General features: G+C 36.1%; 1 protein-coding gene across 50 annotated transcripts in view; it reads left to right on the top strand.

Moving 5' to 3' along the window:
- The window catches only part of LOC111196018 (scavenger receptor cysteine-rich type 1 protein M130), a 39649-nt gene that overhangs the window by 21187 nt on the left and 745 nt on the right, over positions 1-17717 (top strand). For 12 of the 50 annotated variants that reach the window (XM_049463800.1, XM_049463797.1, XM_049463796.1 and 9 more), the window contains 23 exons: positions 225-381; positions 514-605; positions 903-1215; positions 1401-1736; positions 1897-2202; positions 2305-2373; positions 3437-3745; positions 3858-3923; positions 4230-4388; positions 4518-4610; positions 4929-5003; positions 5190-5249; positions 5339-5398; positions 6991-7110; positions 12320-12419; positions 12681-12745; positions 12864-12887; positions 13009-13069; positions 13157-13238; positions 15107-15607; positions 16557-16654; positions 17422-17517; positions 17618-17688. In XM_049463800.1, coding sequence (XP_049319757.1) covers positions 225-381; positions 514-605; positions 903-1215; positions 1401-1736; positions 1897-2202; positions 2305-2373; positions 3437-3745; positions 3858-3923; positions 4230-4388; positions 4518-4610; positions 4929-5003; positions 5190-5249; positions 5339-5398; positions 6991-7067 — 2172 coding nt within the window. In that variant the 3' untranslated portion in view covers positions 7068-7110; positions 12320-12419; positions 12681-12745; ... (5 more) ...; positions 17422-17517; positions 17618-17688. Of the gene's footprint in view, positions 1-224; positions 382-513; positions 606-902; positions 1216-1400; positions 1737-1896; positions 2203-2304; positions 2374-3436; positions 3746-3857; positions 3924-4229; positions 4389-4517; positions 4611-4928; positions 5004-5189; positions 5399-6990; positions 7111-8425; positions 8809-12319; positions 12421-12680; positions 12746-12860; positions 12888-13008; positions 13070-13156; positions 13239-15106; positions 15608-16556; positions 16655-17421; positions 17518-17617; positions 17689-17717 lie in introns of those variants that run through there. The other 38 variants (XM_049463840.1, XM_049463832.1, XM_049463842.1 and 35 more) reach the window with 33 other exon arrangements.

Genomic DNA, 17717 nt, shown 5'->3' with positions numbered 1-17717 from the left:
AATCTGATGCTTTCTTCTGGGTGCAGTGTTTTTTGATGATCAATGTACACAAATACTATACTGTAGGTGACAAGCGAAGACTTGTTGGTGGTCCTCACGCATGCTCTGGGAGAGTAGAGAAGCTTCATCGGAATTCTTGGCTTCCAGTGTGTGATGCTGACTTTAACCAGCAGGATGCAGAGGTTGTGTGCAGCTGGGAGCTGGGCTGTGGTTCTCCTGTGGAGGTTCTGGGAGCAGCTGCTTTTGGTAGAGCAGAGGGTCAGATGTGGTCAGAGGAGCTTCAGTGTAGAGGAAACGAATCTCATATGTACCTCTGCCAGACATCTCCTTCCTTGAAACCCAACTGCTCTCACAACAAGGATGTGGGACTAAGATGCTCTGGTATGATGAAGTATGTTTGTAAAAGATTTAGATTAGTACTAAACTGTGAGCAATTAGTTTGTAATTACTGTATTTTTTTTTTATTATTGTATTGTATTATTGTTGCCTACTGTTTTTCCTCTGTAAATTCAGGTCACACTCAGGCTCGGCTGATGAACGGCTCAGATTCCTGTTCTGGTCGAGTGGAGCTCCAGTACCTCAGTGAGTGGGGTACAGTGTGTGATGTAAGCTGGGATATGAGAGCTGCCAGTGTCCTCTGTGCTCAGCTGAAGTGTTGTGTTGGGGTCAGACTGGTTTGGGGAGGGGAGTGGCCGGATCTGGGCTGATGTGTTTGATTGTCAGGGAAACGAAACACACCTGTTAAAATGTCCCATTTCATCATGGAGTCGAACTGCATGCTCTCATGAACAGTATGCTGGAGTTATCTGTAGTGGTGAGATCTTACAGTTGCAGTACAATAAATAACTGAAAGTTTATTACTCCCTCATTTTAAGCCAAGTAATATATTTTTTTCTCTTCAGGTTCTTCTCTGGCGTCTCATGAGGGAGGAGTGCGGTTGTCTGGAGGGATGGAGTGTGAGGGGGAGGTGGAGGTGTTCTTCAGGCAGGACTGGAGGAGAGTTCTGCTGGACTCCTGGAGTGAGTCTGAGGCCTCTGTGGTCTGCAGACAGCTGGGCTGTGGTTCTGTACTCAACATCTCCAGCTCCTCTTCAACACAGCTACATGTGTGTGACGGGTTTCAACTGCTCTGGGAGTGAAGCTCATCTGAGGAACTGCAGCAGCTCACAAGCAGTTAACTGCAGCTCCACAGTACAGCTCTACATCACCTGCTCTGGTAAGCATTGCACAGTTAATAAATGTATAATTTTATTTGTATGTATGATAACATGCAAAAGTGCCTCTATTATCCATATTTTTGAACATTTGAGAATAATTATTTGGCACATATGAGTACATATACACAACACATATCTTATGAAAGGAGTTTGAAAACATCTTTTGTATTTGTGTAAATTTTAGGTACATCTAACACAGTCCACAGCTCCATCAGGCTGGTTGGTTCTGGGGGAGACTGTGCAGGAAGGCTGGAGGTTTTCCACAGTGGATCATGGGGGACAGTGAGTGATGAATTGTGGGATATTGAGGATGCGCAGGTGGTCTGCAGACAGCTGCAGTGTGGAGTCGCCCTCAGTGCTCCAGTACCGGTACCAGCCCGGTTTGGATCTGGAACTGGACCCATTTGGCTGAATGAGGTGGAGTGTGAGGGGAACGAGGCGTCTCTGTGGAACTGCAGATATCAGCTGTGTGGAGAGGATGAATGTGGACACAAGGATGATGTAGGAGTCGTGTGCTCAGGTACTTCGTATCTTGAATTGCTCAGTTTGTAATGATCTTGTAATCAAGTACCAATGCCCTATCTATGTACAACTGGAGGTACATTTTGAATAATTAAAGAAGAAACTTTTGCACGTTTAAATCAATGTGCATAACTAGCTAGCTATCTTTCTCCCGCCAGAGTATAAAGAGATCAGACTGACTGAGGGCTGTGAGGGGAATCTGGAGGTGTACTATAATGGAACCTGGGGGAATGTGTGTGTAAATGGGATGACTGATGAAACGGCAAAATTGATCTGTCGAGAGCTGAACTGTGGAAGAACTGGCAGGGAGTCTTGGTCTAAAGCAAGAGTGGAATCAGCTCCTAACTGGCTGGATAATGTAAAATGTAGGAAACATGACTCCACTCTGTGGCACTGTCCATCTTCATCCTGGGGGGAGAACAGGTGTGATAATTGCAATGAGGTTGCTTGCATTACCTGCTCAGGTAGGCAGATATGATGAGGTGTTAAAGACTTTAAAGAATGCTAGAACTAATGTAGTTTGTAATTGGAATTTCATAATATTTGATTTTTTTGTCCTACCACAGAGAATGGAAATACACTAGATTTGACAAATTGGCTGTGTGATTCATCTCCTCATGAGAGACCGTGCTCAAGTAAGAAAACTTATCATTATCAAAATGATCATGTCTTTGATAAACTACATTTTCTTTCTTTTTGACTGCATGTTCTGCCAGCATGCTTTCACTAATAAGCAATTCTTGTCTTTGCTCGCACTGTTTTATTTGTAGTTTGCATATTTTTTTGCACTTTAACATATTTTAGATAACACTTCTACAGTGATATTTTTAACAAAGGTTTAGAGAGGGATTCTGGGTAATGGAGTCCATCAGAGTGTCTATGTAAGTCTGAGGAATTCAGGTGTAGACAGGACAGGTGTGGTGGATGGGGGTGGGTAATATGGCCCTAAAACAATATCACGATGTTTCATGGCATTTATCGCGATAACAGTACTCTTGGTGATATGACAAAACACTGAATTAAAGATATTATTTTAAAAATACACTACTGAAACAAAATAAAAATTAAATTCTGTTTTTGCATATGATATGGCACCCCCCCAAACTACGATATAAAAAAATACAAGACTTTTTATCAGATGGTAACAGACATCAGTGATCAAGAAAGTCATGATACTATTAATGCACTCTATATAATCTATATAATTAATAATAAAGTAAAATGAATAATATTGGACAGATAAAAACAGCAACCCCAGTGGTGCCCTGCAGTGGTAATTAGGGGTGGGTGATACGGCACGATATTTCAGGGTATAGTATCGTTTTTTGCGTTTGATACGATATGGCACAGCCCTAGTGGTGGAAATAACAGGTGTAACAGACAGCTTGCTGAAGACAGACAAACTACACTCTATTAGAAGCAATATCTTATTTAAAAAAAAATATTAGTTTAAAAAAATCAACTGTTTCAACTAAAACGGTAAAACAAGGTAAGTGCTTTTTTTTTACTATGGCTACTTATGTTTTTTTTTTCTCCTGCTCTCTTCTGCTTGTATATATTTTTCATCTTACAATGCTTTTTTGTGGTTTACCACATCTCTATAAGAACATATTTCATCATACAGTATATACGACTGTTGTAAATGTTTGTAAGACTTTGATGGATAATCATTTTTTTCCCTCTGTTGTGTGTTTGTAGAGCACATTCCTCTGAGGCTGAGGGGAGGAGTAGGAAGCTGTTCTGGATGGCTGCAGGTGTATCATAATAAAACATGGGGGTCTGTATGTGGTGACCTCTGGGACATCAGGGATGCTCAGGTGATCTGCAGGCAGCTGGGTTGTGGGCCGGCGCTGAGTGCTAATAGAAGAGCTGCTGATGGTTCTGGTGGAGGAACTATCTGGATGAACAGAGTGAAGTGTAGAGGGAATGAGATTCACCTGTGGGACTGTCCTCATTCCCTGAAGAACCACACTGACTGCTCCCACAGTGCTGGAGTCACTTGTGGAGGTCAGAGGAACAGACACAACTGAATATATTTGCCTCCTAACTGTTACAGAAACTTTACACATGCTTGAGAAAAATACTTACATCACATTGTTATTTTATGCTCACTCACTAGGCTTCCTGTATCATACTTTGCCTTTAAATAATAAAAGAGGACAGATGGGACATTTTGTCTTGCAAGGTCAGGGACCACTTTTCTCCATTGTAAACAGGCTTGATAGCAACTTCGGTAACTATTGTTGATCATAATGTTGGTCACACACATTTGGTTTCCATCATTTAATAATTGTAATGTTTTTGGGAAGGATAGAAAGTAACAATAGTGAGAGTCTGTATGTGCTTTGCACCAGTCTGTCTAGATCATTCTGTGTTTATAGACATTTCATATGTCATCTTCCATAATATTCATCACAAAATTATTCACATCCAATAAAAGGACTGTGTTCATGTATAAATTGTCTATACATTTTGTATATTTGTTTTTTAGATTCTCAACCACAGACAAGAAGAATCATACTTCCACAAACTCCTCCACCAGCTGTTCCCTCCATCTATCCAGTGTCTCTCCTGGTTCTGGGATCTGTGCTCTTCCTGGCCTTAGTGCTTCTGGTTGTGCTGTTTTATCAGAACAGAGTGCTCAGGAGAGGTAGGGGGATTCAGAGATCATCTACAATCCACTTTCTGTACTTTCTCTAATCATCATTAGTCCTTCAATCTGTCATCAGTCTTCTCTTCTACTGAACTGACTCCATGTTTCTCTCTGTCTCTCTCACAGTGATCTCTAAGAGGAGGAAGACTTCAGCTGAGCCTGTCTATGAGGAGATTGACACCAGGCTCATCCCTAAAAGAATTACTGTCTCAACTGAAAGTAAGAGTAAAATGTTTTTTTTTTCTCTCAAAGCAGAAATGTCAGGTCTTTACAGAAATAATGTAGCAGTTAATCAAATACTTGTCAGATAACTCTCTTTTCATATTGTTATATTTTAGTAGTGTTTTTTTTGTAGATTTTCTTCCTTTGTTAATAAATTACACCAATTTATCTATCTTTTCTTCCCACTGAATAATGTTACACACTTACACATGTGAAGATAAAATTATGTTTTTTGGAATAAAATATATGTAAATGAAATAAAAAGCCAACTGAAAATACATATTAGTAATATCAGTTTATTCTAATATGTTTTAGGTAAAGCAGATAATGAGGAAATGCAGTTAAGTTATGATGTCATTTTTGCTGGACAAACACCTGACAGTGCAGCAGGTGTGCTTCTGTTTTTTTATCTGTCCTTATCACTAATGCCTATTTGTATCTCTGCAGAAAAAAAAATATATATATATTTCTTCAACTTTCCCATGTATAAAGCTAGCAATTTAAAAGAGAAAGATATCAGATGAAATGACCAATATCAGTCATTAAGAATTTTTTCTTTTTTTTTTTTTTTTGCAGAGGAAGAACCAGATAATTACGATGATGTTATTGTGGAACAAAACTCAAACATTGTGATGGGTCTGTAGAGTTATGTATGAGTGAGCAAATTCTAATCTTAACAACTAAAACTTCCCTAATAAAAGTCATGTTCACTTTATTTTTGTTAGAAAACATGCTGGAGATCTACGATGATGTCATGGAGGTCACTGCTGGACACATTGCGGCAGGTTTGTTTCTTACATTGTTACAATAATAATAATAATAATAATAATAATAAATATAGCCGCAAGCGGCGATTTACGGGGTCCGAGGCCAGTTAGGCTTAAAACATGTTGACCAGCATGACTATAATGAGCTACCTGGATGACTAGCATGACCATTAAGAGTAAGCTGGATGACCAGCATGATCAAGCAGAACCTAAGGGTCGGAGTTTTTTCACCAAATGACATTTAGAGTGCAGCAACACAGCACATAAATCCTGCTGAGAGCCTAGTATTAAGGCATAAATATGCCTGTCAGTACATTTCCAACCATCAAGATCATGTTGCCTGTATATATGTGTATGTAATTTTTTGTGTTGATAGGGTCAAAGGTTCCTGTCTTGTGTCCATTTAGGTTTGAAAAAAATATAAATTAGGCATCAGGTTTTTTTTTTACAATCACAGTAGATTTTTTGTCTTTGTATATGAAAAACAATGTCCAATTTGGCTCCAAATTGGGAATGAAGATCGTGTGGTCCGTATATATATGTATTTGAATTTGTGTGTTGATAGGGTCAAAGGTTCCCGTCATATGTCCATTTAGGTTTAAAAAATCAATAAGAAAGGCCTCGGGCCTTTAAAATGACTGTTGCTTTTTCGCTGTTGTAGAGGGAAAAAATGTCCGATTTGGCTTGGGAATCAAGATCACATTAGTAGTATGTATATGTATGTAAGTTTGTGTGTTGATAGGGTGAAAGGTTTTTGAAAATAGCGATAAATTAGGACTAAGGCTTTTACAATTACAGTAGATTTTTGGCTTTTGTAGAGGGAAAAAATGTCAGATTTGGCTCTCAGTTGGGAATCAAGATCACATTAGTAGTATATATGTGTTTGTAAATTTGTGTTGATTGGGTCAAAGGTTCCTGTCTTGTGTACATTTAGGTTTAAATATAGCGATAAATTCTGTAAATGCACAATAGTTAAATGTTCACTGTAGATCCTCCTGAATGCTCACTTGATTAATACTTGGTAGATGTGCTTGAAATGTAACTTTTAATGAGTGTCTTAAATATTTTTGACATGCCAAAAACTTTGACAGAGTTTTGGCCCTCATATACATGTAGGGTACAAGTTACGTCCTGATTGGAAATTGTTTAGCCTGTCAAAAGCCAAGATGATATTTGCCAATCCAAAGCTTGATAACTTGTATGGTTCCTGAGAAACACAAAGTGATGCTGATTTAGCACTGAAACATCTTTCTTAGTCTGGGTTTAAGCCTAATCCAGCTCTTGGAATGCAGCCAATGTTTTTCCAGTTAGTATTATTTTGCTAAATTTGTATATAAAAAATCAATTATTCAACTCCACATATTAGTATTTGGTATATCCACCTTGCTTTGCAGAAACAGCTGAGAGTCTTTCGGATTAAATATGCCGCAGCTCCCCCTCTGAGAGCAGCATTTTCATGCTGAGAGTAAAATATATGTAGCAGATTTGCAGCAGCTCCAGTGCTGCTTTGGCCTGGTGACTCAGGATTATGGTCTTTTTAAGCTTCTCTCAAGCTTTAGTTTCTTATCAGACTGATTAAGTTTCATCTGCAGTGTCCGTTCCTCCCTCAGTGAAAGTGCCACCTACATCTCTTCACTGGACAGGCTATATATTTTTAGAGTCCAGCTGGTCTGATCTACAGACATGAATATCACGACAGTCCTTGTGAAAAGGAAGAATACTTAAATTAGGTAAATAAAACAAAAATTACATTTTTAATTGAATATACATTTTTAACAATATTTTTTTCCCAGTAGCATTAGTGTGTACAAAATATTTGCATGAATACTCAAATTACTAAATTTACAATATCCTTCAAGTGTATTTAAAATTATGTTTAAAAACACATACTTGAATCTACTAAAGTTTACTCAAGTTATATGAAAAAAACATTCAAAAGTACAATCAAATGTGTTTATGTTGTATTTAAATATAGCTCAATTACAGTTTCAAATTCAAATATACTCAAGTTGTCTGGAGTTGTTCCAAAATTGTACATTTAGTATGTATTTAAGTACGTATTAATTTTAATGTTAAAAGTATGAACTTTTCCATGTTAAGTATGCTTTAAAAAAAATATACTTGAATGCGCTTTTCTTTTACAAGGGAATGCTGGGCTTTCGACACTTTTATTTCTGGAGAAAAGGAATGTACAACTTTTGTCTTTAATTAAACTAAAAATGTGCAAAGATGTTTAACATAATCCCTGTGTCCAAGTGGAACAGCTGACAGTCAATATTGGAAGCTGGTGAAATTCTTGCCCTCAGATGCCCTTACATTAAAAACATCATGAGCACGAGCCTGTACTAATTCAATGTATGGACTCAGGAACGCTTAGAGAAATAAATCTGTGAACACTGTAACATGCAAAGCCACGCATCACCACAACTCAAAAACGCTGCTATCTTCTCATTCAATAAAATGTATTTATAAAAGCTATTGGATAAAAAACTTTTAACAATAATTTTAGTTTTCTTTGCTTTTTATTGTTCTATGTATTGCTCTTTTATTGCAACTTTAATATTCACTATCATAGGGCACTAACCAGTATTTTCAGTTTCCAGTAGAGGGCAATGTTAGACTTTTAGACCCTGTGGATGTTTAGTTTCTGTAACAGTAATGCAAGGTGATTGACAGGGATTATTTTATTGTTTGTGCATGGAGTTTCTGTAGGTTCACATGTGCTGTAGGTACCAAATGTGTAGCACCTCAAACTATCAAAATATGTTACTGTGCCTGTTTACTTTTTTGAGACCAGAAAGTTATTTCTGTGGCGAGAGGTCATGAGATCTTGGGGAAAAGGGAAAAGAAAGAAGGAAAAAAAGGAAGAAATAGGGAGACACTTAAATCAGGCCCTCAAACCCACATTTACATTTTTTGTAACAAATAAATAGAAAACACAGACACAAGCAATAACAATGAAAAAAAAAAACACTTATTTAGAAAGCAATTTACAAAGCTTTGATCTGCTCTCCCTCTCCTCTCCTCCTCTTTACATCCTGGAAGCCTCCTTCTGCTGATCTTCCTCTTTCGGGTGGGGATGGAGACGGTGGAGTGGCAAGTGCTGCTGCTTGAGCTCCAGGACACTGAAGATGCTGGGTCTTCAGGGACTGGGCCTGAATTTACAGAAGAGAAAGATCTGTAGATTTACTTTCACATAGTTACTGTAGTCCTGTAATAGTTTATCCAAATAAGAAGATCTACAGTTCTCCATAGTTCATACATTTGTCTCATTAACATACACTGCTTTTAGCTTGTATGGGATCCTGGGCAAACCCCTGATTCAGCACTTCTCTCATACCATTTTATACACTGCCTGTATTTGTAATTAATGTACTAAACTAGAAATGTCAAAAAAGTAACCAAATAAATAACTTTACTGCAGGATACACACTATCATGATGAAATAATAGAATTAGTAAAACAACTATTTTTTTTAAACAAGCAAGCCTGGATGAAAATGTTCAGAACAGAGAATTAAGAATGACAAGTATTTAAAATTACACACAAGTACAAGTACAGATACAGTCCAGCATTCATTCTGACAGGTGAATTTAATTTAGTCTTTTGACTAAAACGTATAATAGTTTGTCACACTTTAGTCATTTAGTCAACAAAACATTTTAGCCTAGTCTAGTCAAATAAAAAGTATGTATTACATTTATGGTTTTACTGTTTTAGATGTGTATTATTTATTGCTAATATTTATTAAAACACCAGCTTTTACGTTTTGTTTCATTTAAATTAAGCACAAGCTATTTAAAACAAGGTGTATGTATGGACATATTGACAATTTAAAGAACAACTCCCAGGTTCAGATGATGCAAAAATGAAAGACAACCAAAACTGAGATAAAATGGCAATACTGCTAATTGACATTCTTAAAACTACATTTCATTTTAACAGTTTCTCAACTAGAATCTCTCCTTTACTCACAGCTAAATTGGTGTACTCTCATTATATATATGTATATGATATATATGTGTGTGTGTATATATAATAAAATAGCATTTTAAAATCTAAGAACTTGCTGACAAATATGATTCATCTTTATTCTGAAGTGCTCAGAATAGCAGAGGACTGACAGCTTAGGTACCATACTAATGCATACATAACTACATAGGTAGTTAGTTATCTATATTGTAATAAGTTGTTCACAGTCATTACATTGCAAAAAACTAAATCTTAGCAAGTGAAATTATCTAAATTTAAGTCAATAAATCTTATTTTCTTCTCTGATAAGACTTTTTGTCTTACTAAGCATTGTGTAAGTGTTAGATTATTTTGCTTATTTTAGGGATAATTATCTTAATCATTCTTACTTAGAATTTGTACCTTATTTTAAGTAATTTGAACTCAAAATAAGCACAATTAAGCAGCAATCAAGTTATTCTGATTCTTGTGTCCATAAACAGTGACTTTTTTGTTTGATTTAGGTGTTACTTCACTCATTTTGAGACTTTGCCATTGCTTTTTTAAGAAATCTTACTAAGAAAATTTTGCTTACCCGATTGGCAGATTTGTTTTGCTTAATACATATATTTGTCTTAATTTGCATATATTTTATGTCTAGTTTTTTTTTTTTTTTTTTTTTTTTTTTTTTTTTGCAGTGTAGTGTAAACTGCACTGTGAAGTTTTAAATTAAGGGATGAAATTAGTCCCCCTGTGTTAAAAAAAAGCTTCTTTTACCCGGTGAAAATAGTCACACTTCCATTACATTATGCTAACATTACTTTGTTTTAAAGCAACTGACCTATAAAGATAGTGAGCCAAATTTAGGTCGAGCCAAGTTTATGAAACTTCACACTTTTACTGCAGTACAGATTTACACTCTCTACTAAATAATCCATCTCAAAAGCAGAAAAAACGTACTTTATACTGGGAGGCTATATCGTTAAATATAGGGAGTATAGGGAATGTTTTCTTCTGATTTTGAGCTGGACTTTTTAGCAGGGTCAACATTACTGGCTTTCAGGAGCCTAATCTTTAAATTCTTAACAATTAGCTATATTGTAGCGAAGCTGCTTTTATATTCTGTTCACTGTGAATTCACTGTTCTGTGCTGGGCTTGTGATTGGGGTAGGGGGAGGGGCAGAGCAGGAAAGCGCGTGTGTGTGTGTGTGTGTGTGTGTGTGTGTGTGTGTGTGGAGAGAGAGAGAGAGAGAGCTGCCCGTGAGTGTGTGCTGAGAGCTAGAGTTAACCAGTTAGCACTAGCCTTTTGTTATTTTTCGTAGTGATGGGCATAACAGCTCTTTTAGATGAACTGAACCATTAGAATAAGTTCACTAAAAAGATGGGAGACGGAAAGGTCTCCCGTTTTTTTTTACAAGTGTTGTAAAAATATATATAAATAACAAATATTGAAATATGTAACTAAATGTTGGGTTTATTATACGATATCGTATAATAAACCCAACATTTAGTTACATATTTCAATATTTGTTATTTATATATATTTTACAACACTTGTAAAAAAAAACGGGAGACTTTTCTTATTATGTTATTTGTAATGTGATTTATATATATAAATCACATTACAAATAACATAATACAAAAAATAAGTATGAACTTCTGCAACATAGATATTACATTAAGAGCAAAATTAACATAAAAAAATTTACATTCAGAAGAAAGTATCAACTTCAATGTGCAATCAAATTGAAAATAAATAGCGTAACTCTAGTGCAAAACAAAAGGTCAAGAAACTAAAATAAATACATATAAATAAAACAGACACATCCATACGCTCACTGTTGTGGGTGCAGAACAAATTAAATCCAAACAGGATCATCATGATAAAGGTGGCCTTATGCCCTTTACTTCAGAAACTTTGTCTATTGGTTATGAATATGCTTGTTATACAACTATTATTACTAATAGTAATAATATTATAAAAAAATAACCACGATAACAATATACGTTATTATTACTATTACCAGGCCTCAACCTTGTTTTTCTTTCTCGAGAGCACCAGCCCTGATAACAGTTCAGTGAGTGACCGAATCACTGAGCATTGAGCAAGTTTCCTCGCAATGAGAGTCTCCGCCACCAGATTCGCCGGTGATTCAGTGATTCATAGACCACACAGCAGTTCCCCTGCCGGCCTGTGGGGTCGCTGCTGAGCTTAACTACTGAACTGAGAAATTAACGAATCAGCTGGGGAAGTGATTGGATTCAGTTCGTTCACTCAAATGATTCGTTCATGAACGACACAACACTAATTTTTCGGCGTGGTTGCGGCCTACAGCAACCTGTGTTCTAAGTTAAGTCAATAAAGCGACTTTTTTAAACTGCCTACTCGGTCCTTCTTTCAGAGTCCAGGCGGACGCTACAATATATTTAAAACCCCTTCAGTCCAGTAACAGCTGTGTTTATTTGTTTTTTAAAGTCACTGGTTAGCACTGGTTGATCTCAGTTCATAATATTGCAGCAAATATCCAGCACAACAAACCCAGCTTTAAACCCAAACCATCGCTGTATAAACAGAGACAGAGGAGAAGTTTTCTTTCAGAAACAGCGAGGGTTACCTGCGTGTTTACTAATCCGTTACTCGTTCGTGCTGGCGTTAAGATCATTTGCACGTTAGGTGGATTTACAGGGCTAACGTGTATTTATCTTATTAATCTTTAGTGATAGCAGGTAAAATCTTGGCAATGAAAGCTATATGAGTCTCGTGGCTCGAGTTTATGGGGCGTTTGGGGACAGTAGAACCAAAACAGCTTAGCTATGTAAGTTAGTTTGCTAATTTACGGAGCTACTTCATGACGCAGATTAGTCCATTCATCATTAAATTATCATACAGTGCAAAGAACAAATGCTGTGTTCAGATGATGTGGTAAACTATTCATCTACATGTTGTTCTTTCTTAGCTATTCATGTGATTTTCTCTATCATTAACAGGGTGGTGAGCTTCCTGAGGGCTTTGAGGATAGTTATCCTGGTGCGTGTCTTTCGTCTGGCCTCTCAGAAGAAAGATCTGGAGAAGGTCACTAGAAGAAAGGTGAGGATCTAAATGGGTGCTGGCCATCATTCTTTTATTTTAATTAAATTATATCAATTATTCATATAGATTCTAATGAAATGTTAAACTTAATTACAGTTTGATTATTTCATCATGATTCAGAGAGAATTAAATAAAAAAATTAAACATTTTGATGTATTTAGAAATAGGTTGGAAAATTATTAAAATCCATCAAAACCTTTTAAAATACACCCAAGTTACTGTTTGTATGCTGATTTGTGGCATTTGTGAATCTTGCAGGTATCTGAGAACAAAAGGCGGTAACAAAAAGGATGGATTTGAATTGGATCTCACCTATGTCACAGGTTGGGATGCTTTACCTAATTATGTAATCTTATTTGAATCTAGATTTTCTGCTTATGGTTTGGGATCCAATAGTTAATAATGTTTGTTGCCATGTCTTTTCCCTCACCTGGAAAGCAGGCACTCTACAGAAATCCCATAAAAGTAAGCTTAACATTTAAGAAAATAAAATAAAACTGAAAAGTCTGTAGAAGGCAATTATTTTAGCTGAATTATTGATTTAAACAGATTTTTATGTAACAATGTTACAATTTGCTGTATTTAGGAAGCTGCCATATTTCTGGACACAAAGCATCCCGATCATTACAGAGTTTACAATCTCTGCAGTAAGTTAGATCATATAATATTATATTATATTGCTGGAGACACTCAATAAATGAGTGGTGCTGAGCATAGCTTTGGTCTTGTTTCAGGTCAAAAAGGCTACGATCCACTGTTCTTCCATTACAGAGTGCAACGAGTGATGATTGACGACCATAACGTACCGTCATTAGAGTAAGTAATGAGCAGCACTTTACTCAAATGCTTCTTCTGCCGTTAACGTTGTGTTCCATTTAGCTTTTATGTTGGATGTTGGAGCTGGGAATAACTTCACACCTGAGTCTACAACGTTCTGTTAAAATAACTGTACAAAATATGTCGAAAAAATGTCTTACCCTATAAGTGAAACTTGCACCTGTACATAACTAGCTATTATTGAGGTGTATATGAAGCACTGTGGAACAGGGTCATGAAAAACCTGGAAAAGTCAAGGAACTTGAAAATAGTCATTTTCAGGCCTGGATAAGTTTTGGGAAAAAAAAAAAAAAAAAAACAAAGTCAAAGTCAAATTTACTCTTTGTGATCTTTGTGTTTCCATTTATTGACTCTGTTTATCGACTCCGTTTATCGACTCTGTTTATCGACTGAGAAAAGCTATTTAAAAAATAATTTGATAACTTGATTGGAGTTTCAGATGGAATATAACTGTAAATTCACAGAGAAAAATCTAGGTGTTTAGGCTGTAATTAAGCTCTTGCTCTCTTCCACTCTTTGGGAAGCATATTGGTTATATATGCAAGTAAATTACCAGTAATGGTGACAAGAAGGCAACATTTAAACAGATGCATTTAAAAGCTGTTAAAAAATAAAGAATCTACACAATATAGACACAACCTAAACATATTCCCTGACAGCCAGATATATGCCAAATTAGTTTATTTAAAAATTGATTCTGTTCAAAGTTTTAAACAGAAGATTCTATATCATGTTTGATGAAAGTGTGAAATACTGTTTACAGGTTAAACATTAGAAATGTTTATCAGTGTTTGAAATGGGCCTGAGCTGATTAATACATCAGTGCAGAGTGAAGTAATTTAGCCCTACATTATGGAGCGCTCAGAATTTGACACATTTTATTATTGAAGATTATGTCTTAGCATTGCTTAAATAAATGTTTTTTTTAAATTATTTAAATATATTTAATGTAAATATAGGCCTACTATAATCAGTTTTGATATACATTCTTGTCTACTCTGATGTTTTAAACACGCTATGGTCATTAAAATGTGCTGCGAAAATATAGAAAAGGCACAGAAAATAATTTAAATTTATAGGTTAACACTATTTGTAATCTACATGTGTATACATATTTTACCCTTGTTTTCTTTTTTTCCAGAGGGAATTATAAAATAAGCTAAAGACTTTCATGTTTACTACAACTTAATTATTAATCATGTACCAGTGTTTTATAGCAAATGTAACCAAAAAATGTCCCACATTATATGTCCCAGGTTATAATTTTTTGCATTGTCAGCGATACCAGACGCACATTCACACACACAATGGAAACATGAACAGCTAGACGTGCTAATGAAACGTAAAATACTACTGCTTTTACTACTGTTGATGTTTGGTGCAGCCATCTTGCGTTCTGAACTTGTGGGTTTATTCCAGTTGAAATGTTCTACTTAGAACTTGGAAATTTCCAGTTCTGAATTCCTACTTCAGATGGAATGCAGTATAAGGATTCACATTAGAGCTCGACCCAACCTGCCCCATACACTGTCATTTTGAGCCAAAGCCCGAATTAAACCTGACCTTTTTTGAGTAAGTAGAGCATTAAAACTGAGCTTTTAAAAAACATTTTCGTTCTGTTTAGAATGAGTGAAGAATGAATAAGACCTATTATTTAAGAAAAATATTATTAATTATTAGGAACAGATCTCCAAAAGATTATAACATGAACAATGCAAACAATGATCCAATTATTAATTAATATATTATTAATATATAATTAATTATTAATATATTATTATTAATGATCCAAATTATTTTATAATTTTATTTATAATTTTTTCCCATTTTCTCCCCAATTTACACAGCCAACCCACTCGTTAGGACTCCCCCTATCACTAGTAATGCCCCAACACACCAGGAGGATGAAGACTAGCACACTCTTTCTCCGATACATGTGAAGTCAGCCACCGCTTCTTTTCGAGCTGCTGCTGATGCAGCATTGCCAAGCAGCCAGCACATTTGGAGGAAAGCGCAGCGGCAGGTGAAGTGCGTAATATGGACAGTGTGCACTTTGCACTTGTGCAACTTTTTTTTAAAAACAGTTTGATTTGTTTCTGCTATATTTTGATTCATAGCTTTATATAAAATGAAAATAACTTATAACTATATTATTTTCTTTAGCCCGAGGAACCTGAGGAAAGTGGTGGGAAATCTCGAGCCAGGTCAGACCTTGGGTTGGGTTTGGGCAGAGAACCTAAGCTCTTATTCACATATTGAACTTTGTGTTATTGTGTTCTCAGTGACATGTTGAACTACACTGCCAGTTTGAGGGAATGTCATTGCCATCCACTGCAAAGGAGGCAAAGGTGATGCTGAAGTTTTCACTGATTTAAAGACATCATCAATGTTTTCTATATGTATTTGATTTGATTTTTAGGTTAACCCATCACCATAGTTGTTCAGCCGAATGTCTAAAGCCATATCCAAACTGGATTCACTTATTCATTTTAGCTGAGGAGGTTTTTTTTTCACGGGTACGATGGTGTGTACATGGTTGATTGACAGCGTTTAGTTTGAGAGTGCGCAGGTACTGTATTTCTCCTGAGGTGAGGTGAATGTGTATGTATATATTCAGTGTGTCAGAACTGCTCCTTTTGTTTCTGCTGTGCTCAGTTGAAGACTGAGACCAAGTAGTTAAACATACAGCTCTGGGGAAAAAAATGGTTTTCATGCATCTTGGCATGTTCTCCTCCACCAGTCTTACACACTGCTTTTGGATAAGTTTATGCCATTCCTGGTGCAAAAATTCAAGCAGTTCAGTTTGGTTTGATGGCTTGAGATTATCCATCTTCCTCTTGATTATATTCCAGAGGTTTTCAATTAGATTTTTAAGTGGTTTCTTTTTTTCCCAGAGCTGTATGTCTGCACTCTCCTACAAAAGTATTGAAACACTGAGGCCAATTGATTTTTTTTTTCTTCTGCTCTAGTGAAAACATTTTGGTGTAACAATAATATAATTTAAAGATGAATATTGAAGACAAATTGGTAAGTTCGGACAAAAGCTGAATTGTTGACCTTTTGTCTCCAATTCATCTTTTAATGTCAAACCCAATTTGTTTTCAGTCTAAAGCAGAAATAAAGAAATGAGACTGACTTATCAAGTACTTTTGGGGGGCAGTGTATGTTTAGGGGCTGTTTCCTGTGTAGTTCCAATTAAAATCTGCAGTCAGTCTGCTCCTTTCAGAGTGACTGCACTGTTATGTGTATTGGTTATGTAATTTAATGCTCCTGGGCATTGCTGTGTTTGTTGTGCAGGTGTGGGAAAGGGCAATGGCAGTGATCTGAAGGTGCGGATCATAGTGAAAAGAGAGCAGGTGTTCCAGTGTGTCTGTGCCACGCAGACGAACTGTAGGGTAAGCTAACTTTTAAAGGTTTTCTACAGTATAAAACTGTATTTACTTCCTCATAGTCAAATGACAAGAGTAGTTTCAGTACAAAAAAGTGAAAAACTGTGAACCTTAAACACAGTGGTTTCCTAATTAAAACCAGAGCTATATGGCATATCCAGAACAGACATGTGAAGTGGGCTAATCCCACAACCCCTAAATGATTTAGTAGTTTAGGGTGATTTCACACCTACTTTTTTTATTTGTCAAAATAAACTGTTCATATTTACGTGTAGTGCTGTTTGTTTGGACATGGATGAGTACAGTAATCACAACTGCAATGAGACTGCTGAGAACTGTTGGTCTGAACTCTGAATTGGTTGGTTTGTGATGAGAACATGAGCTTGAATTTTATCCTCTGTTAAAACAACAAACCATGAGGGAAATGCTCCAAGAGAATCAATTAATTACCTGACTTGGACCGGAGCAAACAAACTATAGTGTGAAAAAACAGCCTTACATACACTATTAAAAGATTTTGTACATACATACACTAGTGAAAGCGTTTGTGAATCGGTATCATCTTAACCCCAAATCATATTTTAAATATGTACTAAAGAACAACTTTTAAATATTCAATAAGCTCATAATATTGAACCTTTAAAGACAGTAGCAGCCCACTAAAACATAAATCACATTGTAATTGTTGGGAAAGGTCTTTCAGATGTTTGTCTTATGTTCCTTTGTGTTTATTTTACTGTTCGCTCATATACTGTGTTCTCATATTTTACCAGCTGTTCCCAGATACTGAAAACAATGCCGGGGTGATCAGCTTTCAGGAAGGGCCAGTGGTTTGTGGTGATGTTAAGGTCATGTTTGAATCCAGGGCTGTAAGTTCCCAATCTATTGTAACGTAAGAATGATTTTATGGACATCGTTTTTTCCAGTTGTTTGGCAAAATGTTTTTTCTCTATTGTTCTCTATGCCCAGGGTCTTCCAAAGGGGTATGAGGACTATCCTTTCTATTTCTGGTTCAACACTTCATTTGTAGAGAACAACAGGTGAGGTTTTTGCTGTCCATTGTCCTCAG

Source organism: Astyanax mexicanus, chromosome 14 (genome assembly GCF_023375975.1).
Source record: "Astyanax mexicanus isolate ESR-SI-001 chromosome 14, AstMex3_surface, whole genome shotgun sequence".
Taxonomy (NCBI): domain Eukaryota; kingdom Metazoa; phylum Chordata; class Actinopteri; order Characiformes; family Acestrorhamphidae; genus Astyanax; species Astyanax mexicanus.
Note: the sequence above shows the minus strand (reverse complement) of the source record. Positions and strands in the feature narration are given on the sequence as shown.